At 38.5% G+C, this 13,330-nt stretch overlaps 1 protein-coding gene across 10 annotated transcripts in view; it reads left to right on the forward strand.

The window, feature by feature from the left end:
* The window catches only part of NAV3 (neuron navigator 3), a 494,512-nt gene that overhangs the window by 221,157 nt on the left and 260,025 nt on the right, over window positions 1–13,330 (forward strand). For all 10 annotated transcript variants that reach the window (XR_013928956.1, XM_080392484.1, XM_080392485.1 and 7 more), the window contains exons 2-3: window positions 491–608; window positions 1,321–1,373. Coding sequence is in view for 9 of the 10 variants with exons in the window: in XM_080392484.1 (XP_080248610.1) it covers window positions 491–608; window positions 1,321–1,373 (171 nt within the window). In the remaining variant the exon portion in view is untranslated. The remainder of the gene's footprint in view (window positions 1–490; window positions 609–1,320; window positions 1,374–13,330) is intronic.

A 13,330-nucleotide genomic window follows, 5' to 3' on the forward strand; every position in this document is an offset into this window, starting at 1 on the left:
GTGCAGGATGACCAGCAACAATCCAAAGATCTCTTACCAAAACACAGGCACATGTCTCTGCTATCACTTTCTCTTAGGCAGCCCCAGAGCGTGAAAGTTGGTGGTGGGTTGTGCATAGAGGTAGAAACACGGTGGGAGGTGGAACTGTGGTAGATGTGACTGATTTACGACAGAAGTTTCCTTTACAGTCATAAGGGGAATTTTGCTTGGTCACAGCAAGTTTGAACCCTCATGAAACAGCCTGAATCATTTGAAGTTAAAATAAAACAGAGAATGGCAGGGGGAGGTGCATGGCTGTTAAAAAGAAAAAAAAAAAGGGGGGGGGGGGGGCAAAAAAACAACGTTAAAATTGTTTCCTTTGGTGCTGACTTCTTAAATGGGAATGTGATACAGAATAGTTCTGGTGTGCAAGCCAACATTTGTTTTAAGAATTTTTATTGTCTTTTCTCTCTTCCCCCTCCCCCCCTTGCCCTCTCTCTCTGGTCTGCAGATTTACACTGACTGGGCTAACCACTACCTAGCAAAATCTGGCCACAAGCGGTTGATCAAGGATTTGCAACAGGACATTGCAGATGGAGTGCTGCTAGCAGAAATCATCCAGATCATCGGTAAGACCAGGGCTGAGAGAAGCACTGTGGGCTAACTCCTTGCATGGGGGAATATATAATTCAAGTTGAATGTATTTAACAATAAGATGAACCCTGAATAATACAATTTGACTGGGTCCATATGTCTCTGATATTTGTGTGATTCGTCCTTGTCTTAATTAAAAAATATGTTTATGTGAGCATGTTTGGAAGTGGCTGTTTAACCATACTGTAAATGGCCAGAACTGTATCTTGCACACTTTGAATTGTCAGAAATGAACGCTCCATTAAACCATATGTCTCCCATGTGTGCATTTTGTTAGTTGGAGTGGCTCATACTTTCTGGGATGCCTTGAAACTGTATCCTGACCCTGCAAAGACAATTGTGGAAGATTTCATGTCAGCAGTTATTTTGCAGGGGCTGAAGAATTAGCAGCGACCTCCTTCGCACTTCCCCCTTTGCATGATTTGGCATGTGGAAGCAACTGCTGCTAACAAGAGTGTTGTTACTGTACAACTGAGCTTTACTTAGGAAGGAGCTCTGTGTCAACAAAACTCTGTGCACTTTATTGCTGTGTCTTTTCTGCTTTTCTTCTGCTTTTTGGTTTTGTTTTTTTTTTTTTTAATTATTATTTTTAGGTCTTTTTTTTTTCCTTCTTTTTGGCCAGTGGGTGGAAAGGAAAGTTTTATCTCATTGTTTACATCTGCTTTTCTCCTCACTGTTTTTGTTTAGCAAATGAAAAGGTTGAAGATATCAATGGCTGTCCCCGGAGCCAGTCTCAAATGGTAAGAATAAAATATATTTTTAGTCTATATTGGCATCTCTACACTTTGCTAAAATGCTTTTAAATAATGATTTATTTAAACTGTGAATATTCTGTCCCACATTTACAGTTAAGTCCTAACTCTTATAATGTTCCTGGTACTTTTTTTTTTCTACCTGTGCTTAGTGTTTGTCACTTCATTTCTGTGCTCGATAACTTTGGGTTTTGAGGTAACCCAGCAGCAAAACTTCATCACTTCTAGTTAATCCAGACTGCCTTAGCAGACCTGTTCTTCTGATAGTCCAGATAATTTAATTTAGTTTCATTTTTAAGGGCAGTACATCCAAGAACAGTTTTTTAAGTTGAGTCTTTCTGTCTGGAAAACTGGTTTGATGAACAAGACTTGCCAATTATTTTTGAATATAAATAGCCTGTTGGATTGTCCACTGTAAAGTCCAGTTAGATGCACTGACTCCAAGGCTTTCAGAAATAGCACTTTAGTCATATAGCTCTCTGAGTTATAGCTGGCAGCTGCTTAAAGACATTTGAATACTCTCAGGCAAGAAGCATTTTGTGACTGTGATTCATATGGAGTCTTATTAATCTTTTACTGTGTTTATGGCTAGTCAACTACATTTAATAAGATAAAGCCTCCTTAGAAGGCTGTGGAACTGACAGGTACAAGATCTGAGCCTCAGTAACATCACCATGCATTTACTGAATCATTTGCAGTTCCAGTCATGCTCCCCCATGCTGAGGAGTTTGTTTTTCTGTTCACATTCAAGTAGTGCATGAATAAGGTGCAGGATTGTGTAGCTGGCAAGGATTTTGGAGTATAATGATTTGGATGAGTTTGCATAATAGCAAACTGCTGAAGCTGGGCTTAAAAATAGAGATGGAGTAGAAAAAGAAATTAAACTTATTCAGTGCACTTTCTAAAGGGGGAAGGAATTTACAGCTTTTTTTTCTGTGAAGCTGCAAAAGGTAAAAGGAAAAATTTTGAGTACCAGTAAAGTGGAAAATGAGGTCTTTTGGTTCTTACTTTTTTTAAAAAAAATGTGTATGTTTAGAATAAGGTTTTTCTCTGGCTTTCAGGCTTTTTGAAACACTCCATGGTAAGAATATATGCAATTTCCTTAATAATAGTTATTATTTTAATTACTCATATTACAGCAGCACCTAGTGGCCTCAGCTGAGAACGCTGGGAACTCCAGTGTGGAACTGTAATATTACACACACAGATCGAGAGATAATGGCTCTCTAATCACATTAAAACCTGCCATTCCAGACAGACAAGACAAACAAGAGGAGGCAGAAGCACAGAAGAGTGATATGATTTCCCAAGGTTATGTAATTGGTTAGCAACCATCTAGGATTGCTTAGGGACCCACCACTGATGTCTATTGAGTTTCATATCCATGAGAGAAAGCTGAGCTGCAGAGAGAACTATTTACTCTAGTAAGTTTGCATCTCCAAAGCAGCATTATATGTGTTTGCTCCCTATTACCAGGTAAATCTTTATGTGGCACAGGGATTCTGGATTTCATCTCTAGCTCTGCTGCAGTTATGCATGCTCGTGCTGCGGCAGTACCTGTGGGAAACTGCATCCATCTTCCTTCTCCTCCCATAAGGCCACCTCTCAGCTCAGCCAGACTGAAGAATATGTCTCAGGTGCTCTGGGTCTCAAACCAGGTGCTTTGGAAACTCCTGTACATAGTCATACATCAGTGTTTGCACAGTGCTAAGGCATTGCATTTAGCCACTTTAACTTAGTAGAAACATATTTGTTTATCCTTCTTTGATTCAGTCTCTATACTTCATTGTTTTACGAATTAAAATATATCTCTACAGTCTGATCAGATTTATTTATTTTTATCTCTACAGTCTGATCAGATTATTTTCCTGCATTTTGACATAACAATTTTATACTGCTGATTTCTTCAATTGAGCTGGGAAATTTAAAATATACTGAAGTTAAAGTAGTTCAAACCTGTCAGTTCTCCTCTCAGAGCATCCCAGAGACCCTGCGTTTTGAATCTGCTCTCTATTTGTTTCCTTTGGGTTGTGCACTGAACTAGCCTAGCTGAAGGCACCGTTTTAATGCATTTTCAGGTAATTTCCTTTGGCAGTGCTCAATTTTGTTAGCCTGCTCAATTAATGATAGGACAATTTTCCTTGGAACAGTGGACTCCTGGGTGTTTGCAATGTGCAGAAAAAAAGTGTAACAGTGGTCAAAGCTGGTTTATATGTTTGACATATGCCAGTATGTAGCAATGTCGTGTCAGGATTTGTCAGAACACCAGCCATCAAATCAGCAACATATAGCATGTTTGTTAGCCGTTCATTCATTGCTTTCATTTTATTTTTTTTAGTTCATAAACCTCAAGAATCCCATTACCCGTTTCTTTCATGTGTTTTCATAATCCTTACTCTCATAACTTGCAATTAAGGAGAAATGTTTTCTGTATTCATGTGCCATTTGATACCTTTCCAAGGAGGTGATGTCTAAGACATTTTATTAGCTTGAAAGAAGCTAGAGACCACTGACATGAATTGTCTGCTGCTGGAAACACTTGATATCCTCTGTAGATGATACTGATATACATTCATAATTAATCACTACCAATACTCCCAAATTCTGTTCCACTCACCATTTGGTTTTCCTCTTGCCAACGGCTTCATCTTTCAAGGGATTGTTAAGACATCTCAATTCAGCTGTTATTAATTTGTAAACATATTTTAATGCTTATTTTATGTGTATAAAATACTGCTGCTTTAGTTTTCTTTTAGATAGGTCTATTGCAATGTCTTGCACTTTATGCTCGTCTTGGCAGTGATGTATGTACTTGCAGGCAAGCTGAACTGCCTCCACAGGTCCAAGTTTATAAAAATTAAAACCTGTGAACCCCAGCAGTATCCAGTTTCTGCATAGTTAGCTTTAGAAGGATTTTCATGGCTCTCTTTATGTGCACATGTTTGATGTCACACACGGAGTCTGAGAACCTGAGATGTACTGGGGAATAAATTATTTCATATGCAAATCTCAGAAACTTTAAATAAATGAAACTTGCAGGAGAATTCACAATATTTGCTTGTTTGCTGGGTAAATCTAACATGGTAAAAAGACTTTAGTATTTCTTATGAATGCTTTCCATGAAGATTATAAGGATTTTAAACTCTGTGTATTATAACAAAATTTGTGTGTCTACAGTGTCATATGGAGTCTTCTTGTCTTGCCTATTATTTTCTCTACAGCTATGCATTCAAGGAGGGATATGATACTTCAGTTTGGTTTTTTTTTTTCATCATCTCTTTCAATCCTTTAAATGGAAAATAATACCACATTCATTTCTATCTTTTCCTTGTGTTAATTATTCCATAAGTATATCAATTAAGGAAACCTCAAATAATCTTTATTTAGAAGATAACGGTCTTTCAAGGGTTTATGTAAGCAAAAGTTAATGTCTTTCTGCTTCTTTATATGCCATTTGTTTCTTTAATTTCTGTTGTAAGTTCCCTCATCATTAGAAAAAGCAGGATAATGTCCTGAGTAGCAAAATATACTATAAAGTTTTTCTCTAATGGTCCAGAGAGAAATAATTCAGATATTTTTTTCTTCCTGAACATACTAAAAAGGTACTGGAAGTTCTGTAGTGTTTTGACCCTAAACAGAGCACGTCAAACATATAGTAAGCCTACAGAGTGTCAAATTTAATCCGTCCTGGGGTTGTCATAGAAAATGCAAGAGAATTGGAAAGTGTTGGACTGAAAATCTTTTTATGGTGACATTTACAGTGTTGTCCCTAGAGAATTTTACAAAACTAATTTTTCTATTCTTTCCTCATGCCGTGTATGGTGCTTTTCAGCTCTTTCAGCTGCATAAAGAGTAAAACAAATTCAGAGTTACCAAAAGTACTTAGTATATTGCTTTTCATGTTGGATTGATGTTGTCTTATTAGCTGTTTTTTATTCCTTCAAATTAGGTCTTGTTACTTCCCATGAGATGTCTATGCCAGTACACGTCTATGCACAAAAGCATCCTTAATTGTAGTTGGTAGCAGGGTTTTTTTTTCATAGTTATTAAAGGGTTGGAGAGACCCTTCTTATTAAAAGGTTCCTAATGTAGTTGCATGAGTTTAATGAAGACTATTTTTCATTTTGTCAGTCTTTGGCAGAGTCTTCTACCAGTTTGTATAACCAAAGGTATGCTTCAAAGGTAATTTTTATAGTTGAGGATATAGACATGCTGCAGTCAAACATAGGAAGTTGAGTTCAATAAAAATACAGGTCTTGCTTACCACATCCTGGAGATCAGGAAGCTGGAAAATGTGTTTGAGCTGTAGCACATTGCCAAATGGATATGAACATCTAGTAAAAAGCTGCAGTTAGCAGAGGGGACACCATCTTTGGTTGAGTAGCAGTGTATCTGTGAAAAAGTAGGAACCAGTGACTATCTACAGCACCAGTAAGATCATTTCTATAACATTGTACTTGATTCCATTAATAATGCCTTTAAAAATATGTTAATAAAATAAAAATGTTGAAGAAAAGAGCCACAAGAATGCCAGCAATTTTGCTTTATTCAATGAGACTGAAGAAGAGTTGTGTAGTTTAGCAAGAAGAAGGTGGAGTAAGTGACTCAGTCTCTGCTTAACCAGGGAACATTTTTCTGATAGAGAAAACTTCCTATTACATAGTTAAAGAAGTGTGTAAATCCTGAAGCTGAAGTAGGGCAAAGTGACCATGTCTATACTGGTAAATATTGCTCTGTAATTTGTTTGGCAGATGTGCTTTGTAGTGTTCCTGTAGTCTTACAAAAGCCCCCAGTGGCTCCCTCTCTGCTCGTGTGCTTGAGTTTTTCTCCAGAGGAAGCCAAGGTTGCAAGAGGATGAGGTGCATGCAACTCTCTTCTTATCAGGGAGTCAGCCTGTGGACAGGATGAACAGGTGGAAATGAGCTTCTAAGGGTGCCCTATAGTATGTATACTTCCCTTCAGAACAGACACCCGCACTCAGACTTGCTTTGGCAGGGATGTGCTAAGCAGGCACTGTTGAGTAACATCCCTCAGTACCCAGGAACATCAGTGTCCAAGGATAAGAATATTAGCCTTAGCATTCTGTGTCTAACAATTGTTTGTTCGAAAGAGGATAATTCTGTATAAAGTAAGCATTGTTGGTTCTACCTAGCCCCATAGAATTCCATATGAAAATATGTGGGGTATGGTTATGTGGAGCTCTTTGAGGACTGGGAAGCCTGAAAATATCAAGGCTATGTTCATTGTCAAGTGAGCCCACGTGTGAGCTCTTTCTGTCTGCAAAACGTGTAAGAATTTTCTGGCGTTGCTGGTGCAGTTGTTGGTGAGGTGGCTGTATGGATTCAAGAGATACTTGCTGTGCTTTGGAGCCGCTCCAAGTAAGCCTTCCACACAAGTGTGACATGTTGAAATATGTACAGAATTTTGGCTAAGTATAAAAATATGGTCCCTTACAACTAGAAATTCAGTCTGAGTTTTGAAAAGTAATCCCAGCCTCTCTCATGTGCAGGCCAGCTTCTTCTTGCAGTGACATCTGTGTGACCCTCTTTTGTTTAAATTCAGGCTGTCACTCCATGGCTATCAGTGGATCGTCACAGATTTCATGACAGGCTGCTATGAGAGTTTCGTGAAAATACAAGGGAAGAAAAGACACTAGTTTTGTCAGCTGTGCAGGTTTGTTGTGCTTGAGTGAATGGAACACAAAACAGTAGTTTCGTTTCCATAGTGCATGCTTACATGCTTAGTTTTCTGAAGTCAAGTGAACAGTCTGAAGTATAGATTGCTCTGTTTTGGAGAAGGTGCAGTTTGCATAAGAGGTAGGATAACAAGAAAACAGTTGGTACAAATCTCTTTTTAAAAATGTCGTGAAAAGGAATGGCTTCTCACAGTATGGGCAGGGCAGAGTCAAAAACTCATTTCCCTGTCCTCTGTGATGGGTAAGGGCTATCTAGGATTTGATAATGGAGTAGCCTGAAGAAGGGAAAAATGAAAGTACTTTTAGAAAAGGATGACAGGTTCATAGCATGACATCTAGTGAAGTGATCTCAGTAAAGTCAGAGAGAAAAAGTGGTAGTAATTATAATCTGGGCTCCTGTGAGAGGTTTCCCGTGTTTACAGATAGGAAAGCTCATATATTAGCTGTGTTACATAGAAAGAATCTGTAAGACAGTCATAGCTCGTGTGTGGGTGTTTGGGGAACAAAAGACTCGAAGAGTATGCCCAGGTGTTAGATAAAGGACTCTGTGGAAAGGATCAGAGGAAGATTAAGGGGTTTTCTTACATGGCAATTAGTTAGAAAGATAATTTCAATTTTGATGAGAATATTCAGATCTGGAATAGAGAAACAGACAAGATTCTCCTTCCAATGACACTATACCTGTATTCCAGATTATTGTATTCCAGATCATTGGCTATTTGGCATAGCCACATCAGAAATATACATACCTATTTATATTTGCTAGAGAAGTTTTCAGTGTACAACATAAAAATCGGCACATAGGGATGTTTATCTTTTGTACACAATGTATACAGCCATGAGAAGACTGGTAAGCATGATTTCTTCTCCATTCTGTGAACTTCCTGGCAATGCAGACGAAACGCTGTATCTTTTGCCTTGTTTACACTTAGTAGGGGAATTTCCAGTACCATCTTAAAATTCCCCTCTGCTCTACAAGTCTCCCTCTCTGCCAGGTGTGTTAAAAGGGACCTGGTCACACTGGAAATGAGCAGTTATGTTTGGTTACAAGAGGAACTTTTTCTTGTGGGCTTCCTTGGGTGAAGTAAAAGACCCTCTCCTCTTGGAGACCTGTTACATCTTGAAGAAGACCTTGATCTGCCTTAATTAAAAGTCCACACTTGCATTTCTGTTCGAGTTGATGAAGGCAGAGTTCGGACAACAAAACAGATCAAAGGGCTCCAAGTTGCTCTTGATAACAGCTGATATTGTTCATACCTCTGTGTGGCCTCGAGCCAGGGTGTTATCCAGAGAAGAATTTTATGAGGACTCAGTGTAGCTAAGTCTGTTCCTGCATGTTACCCAGCTCCCAACAATTGCAGCTCTTCCTGGGACTTCATAAAAGGAGGCAGAAGTATCATGCTCCCTATTCCCTGGGAAGAATTTTTCATGGTAATGCACAGCTTATACATTCTTTGGTGTCCCTCCTCCCCAAGGGTTTACTTACCAGTTATTTCTGCATTTCTGGATCCAGCTCTTGTGGTTTGGCAGAGTGAAGCCTCATGCAATTCTTTTTTTTGAGAGTGTGGGTAAAATACCCACTGGAGCCACGCTTGTAACAAATACTTCTTTTCACAGTCTGTTCTCCTACCTTGTAACAGTGGCAGCTCTGGACTGAAGCAGGCAAGGCTGATAAGTCTCCATTAAGACACGTTCTAGGCAGATGCTTATCTGTGAAGGAAATTACACTCCTCAACATGATACATACTTGGGTTTCCCATTTTCTGATGGTAGTTTCAAGTAGACCCATACATTTTTTTACTTAACTAGCTATGCTTTCTGAGATTCCTCACTAGGTAGGTGATTTACATCCAATTTGTACCCTCACTGGGATTCCCAGGAAAGTGCCCAAGAATGTCATAGCTATGAGCATGTCTTAGCTATCCTTCCGGAAAGGTTTTCTTGGACAAGTCCTCTTATTTCTTAAGTAGGTTCACGGTGTGATTTTTCCCTTTGAGAATCAGCCCTGTTTCCGCACACTTCCCAGTGACTGTCCTCAGCTGTTCCAGGGAACGCTTTCTTGGACGTTTGACATATCCAGCCACTTGCAATCCACTGTACAGTGTACAATGTACAAGATGGCTTCAGAGAATTTACAGGTTTGTTGGCATTCGCTGAGTTTTGAAGCTGACTATCTCATTGAGGTCTCCCATATTCCCTTGGTTTATGGTAGGAATAGTAACTACTAAGATGCATTTTCCTTTAGCTCTGCTCCAGGTTTATAGGGCCCTGAAGCTTATTCCAGCAGTCTGAGAAATTCTGTGTCATACAATTCATATGTCCTGAAGCTCAAAGCAGTGAGAAATGATCAGCAAGCCTTCTACACATGTATTCATGTTGCTACCTAGAAATAATGGGGATGACAGCACGGATCTGTATGAGATCCTGTTCCATGTGTGGGGAAGTGGCCACTCTGTGGGATCAGTGTACTGAGCATCAGGTTATATCTGACTGCTTTTCACTTGCTTAGGGCAGTGAACATTTTGGAGAGTGAAATAAGGCCTTTCAAACTCTTGAATCATATATGATAACTGCAGGACAAAATTTTAGAAGCTGACCTTCAGGACTGGATTCTCCCTCTTTAAGACATCAGCAAACGCTTTCACAAACTTCTGTATGCCTTATAGGGAGGCCATGACTTTTCTGTGTCATCCTGTATGCCACAGAATTTAAAAATTCTCTAGCTATCAGCAATGCATGTAGGTATATGTACGGTGTAAATATACAAATAGGTAATGCAAACTGAACAATACTTACAGGAAGTAACATCTCCATCATCAGTGTAGAAATTGAAGTTTGTTTCTTGTATGCTGATGACATTAACTTGACATAAAGACTAGTTTAAAAATGAAAATGAGAGTATCAAAAATAGAGGTGTGTGGCACCCTGAAACAAAAAATTAGAGGGAATAATGAGGGTCCATCTAAGGGTACATTATGGTAATAATTGTGGCAATATGAATGGAGGGAATAAAGAAAGGAAAAGGACAGAATTTCTGTTAAGGGTAAAGTTAAAGATGTTAATGTTAAACATGGTTGGCATTCATGGAGGAAGATGTTGGAATTCTGGTTCGAAGTCTTACTGAAAAGAGATTATTAATGTTAACAGCAGAGCCAGTTTGAGTAAGATGAGAGGCAAACTGGTTTAGTGTGGAACTGGCAGAGGAGGGATTCTGACTGCTTTTGTGAACAAACAATTTCTAAAAATGCTAGAAACTGAGTGAAAATATAGATGGGGTGAGAGCTGGACAGACAAGCACGATAACATCTTTTCATGGGAGACCAAACATGTTTTTATTGTGAAGGAAAGAGGAAGTTAAGGAAAGGATGGGAGAATCACTGCAAGTGTTCAATCTATTTGAGCATAAAGGATGGGACACTTCATCCATCCTGCCTAAGGATGTTATGGACTTGGAAAAGAAGGGCAGGAAAAGGCAACCAAATCACTTTTTTTGCTGTGATTTTGTTCTGGTTTGGCTTTTTTTTTTTTTTTTTTTTTTTTTAGAACTCTTTATTCTGCACTGAAACAAGCAATTCTTGTTACATCCAGAGAAGATCTGAGAATATTCTGCACTGAAACAAGCAATTCTTGTTACATCCAGAGAAGATCTGAGAATATTAAAAGGACCACAGGATTTATGACAATCTCTCTTCACCGAACAGCTCAGAATTACTCAGTTGCATCAGGCAGAGAGATGCATATTCCCCTCAGTCACTCACATTTGACTGTCTGAAGTCATAAAAGAAAATGCCACAGGAACACATCCTGGGTATTATTTTACTAGGCTGGAAGTACATTATTCATTAAATATAAATAGTATACAGTTATTAGACTTTTTGTTTAGGTTTACAAATTCCTTGCCCTATTAATGTGTGGAATCACATGAGAATAATTCATCTAGATGTTAATGAAATAATCATGTCATAAGATGTACTTATACTGTGATTATATTGGTCTCCATGAAATCTACTGAGATGTTAGGTTAGAACTGAGTTTGTTTGGTTAGGGTTGTTTGGTTGCGGCTAGGCTTAGGGTTATGCACATTTTACTGCTGTAGGCCAAGACTGCTGAACACAAAAAAACCTTTTTAGTCCTTAAAATTAACTATTTTCCTTCACACTTTCCCCCAGAAATTCCTTGAAACCCCTCTCCCTCCAATCTATATCTGGAATATGCCAGTACCTCCATGCCACTGAGGCGTGCTGTGCCCACCTCTTCTCCCCATCCCTCAGCTGTGTTTGTCGGGAATGCCATTCAGTCAGAAACTCATGTTAAACTGTATTGGGAGGAGATGCAGAGATGAAATACTGAAGTACGCTTAAAGACTAGTGGGTGACATACGCTTTGAAGTATTTGTTTTTTTGGAGAGATACAGTTGGACAGTCTCCCCTTTTCTCCCCATCTGTAGTTAGCTTTCTATGCTTTTCAATTTTCTGGTGGTTTTTTTTGTTGTACTTGGGGTTTTTCCCCCTAAAAAAATGTCATGTGAACATTCTCTGAAGTTTTGGAATGGATCAAATATGTATTTGTGATACAGATGCTTAGACAAAGAGACGATGAATAAATGGCCTTGAAACCTCCATTAATAGAAATGCACTAAAAAGTTTCAACACAAACATGCAGTTAAAATACTTACACGTAAATTGACAATGACATGCATTTTAGAAAGCACCTGTTGGTTATGGTCATTAATACATCTTTCCCAAATAGCAACAGCAGGATTACAGTAAATATGTATGCTTCGTGATGGTGTATTTTTATCACCTTCTATAGGGAGAGTATGTTATAAATACTAGGAATGTCTAGAATGTTTACTGGATTTAAAAATAGAGAAGAAAGTGCCTGATGTTTAGCTGAACAGCAAAAATGCATATTTAAGCTGAACAAGAAAATAAACAATGTCTCTGAAGTGGTTTTATTTTACAGTATATCCAAACAAGGCTTTTGGTAATTTTGAGATTTTGTCAGCTTTCTAGATTTTTATCAAATGTCTGATTATTTTGGAACTGTGGCAAAATGCCAGTTCTCCTATGGCTGTAGTTGAGGACTCACTTCTATTTAAAGCTTTTCTAACCACTTTCTTCACAATACTTCTTCTTAGACTGTCTTATAATTTTGTGTGCTACATGTTAATAAGGAAAGGTTATTGTTCCTGGTCTGTGAAGCCTTGAATTTCCTCAGAGAGGTAGACTTTTCACAAAAGAATGTTTCTTAACATTGAAGCAGAGTCCCAAGGTATGTCACTCATCCTTCTTCCTTAGATAATCTACCACTGCCTGTCTTGACAATGGTAAATTCTGCAGCTTCAGTAACACACAAGACTCTTAAGAGAAACAGTGTGGGCCTGTGTTTCAGTGTGTAGCACACACATATGGACATGCATCTATGCATATACCTTGTGTAGTTCTGATGAACCCTCAATGATTTTATTCACTTTGAAAGGCATTTAAACCACTCTCCCTGCCTCTCATTTGTGAATGAAGGTTTGTGGGAGCTTCAGAATTCTGGGAGCTTTGATTATCTGGACATCCGTGAGAGTCTGAGATGGCCACTCTTCTACAGAGTTGCCAGAGTTACTATCTCTATTTTTTAGAGTGAGTCCAGATTAAGTTTAGCAAAGAGATGCTACACATTTTGAGATCTAAGTGTCAACATCTGCAAACAACAGGGCACGCACCAAGTGTGATTATCATTATCTTTTATTTGGTTGGGCTAGGAAATCCAACTACACAGAAAATGTTTTTATAGAGATACAGGAACTGTGCAACTATCCATAAAACACTGTGGTGTAATGTGTAAAGCAGCAGAGGGTGCCAGAAAACAACAAGTTGTGTCTTCCATTGTAATTAATGGAAATGGAAAGGGATTGTGACTAGCAGTGTTAGGGTGGAATAGGGTTTGCATTGTGAATTTCTCTGCAGAAAGGAGGGAAGACACACTTCTTGTAATTTTAAAATCTTACTTGTGCTTAAAATTCAAATAAACACTGTCCAACAAATCTTCAAGCTTTTGGAGGTATCGTGTGGTAAATTATGCCTATGTGACAGTGGAACTGAATCATTTTTTAACAACTATACATACCCAGTATTTCAAATCTTGGCTGTATAGCAAAGGGTCTGCAAGACAGGAGGATAATAAAGTAACATAGAATGTCCCAACAATGTAGTATGTTAATTACAAACCATCATGGTAACAAAAAACATCATGTCCT

The sequence above is a fragment of the Falco punctatus genome, assembly GCF_963210335.1.
Source record: "Falco punctatus genome assembly, chromosome: 6".
Lineage (NCBI taxonomy): Eukaryota > Metazoa > Chordata > Aves > Falconiformes > Falconidae > Falco > Falco punctatus.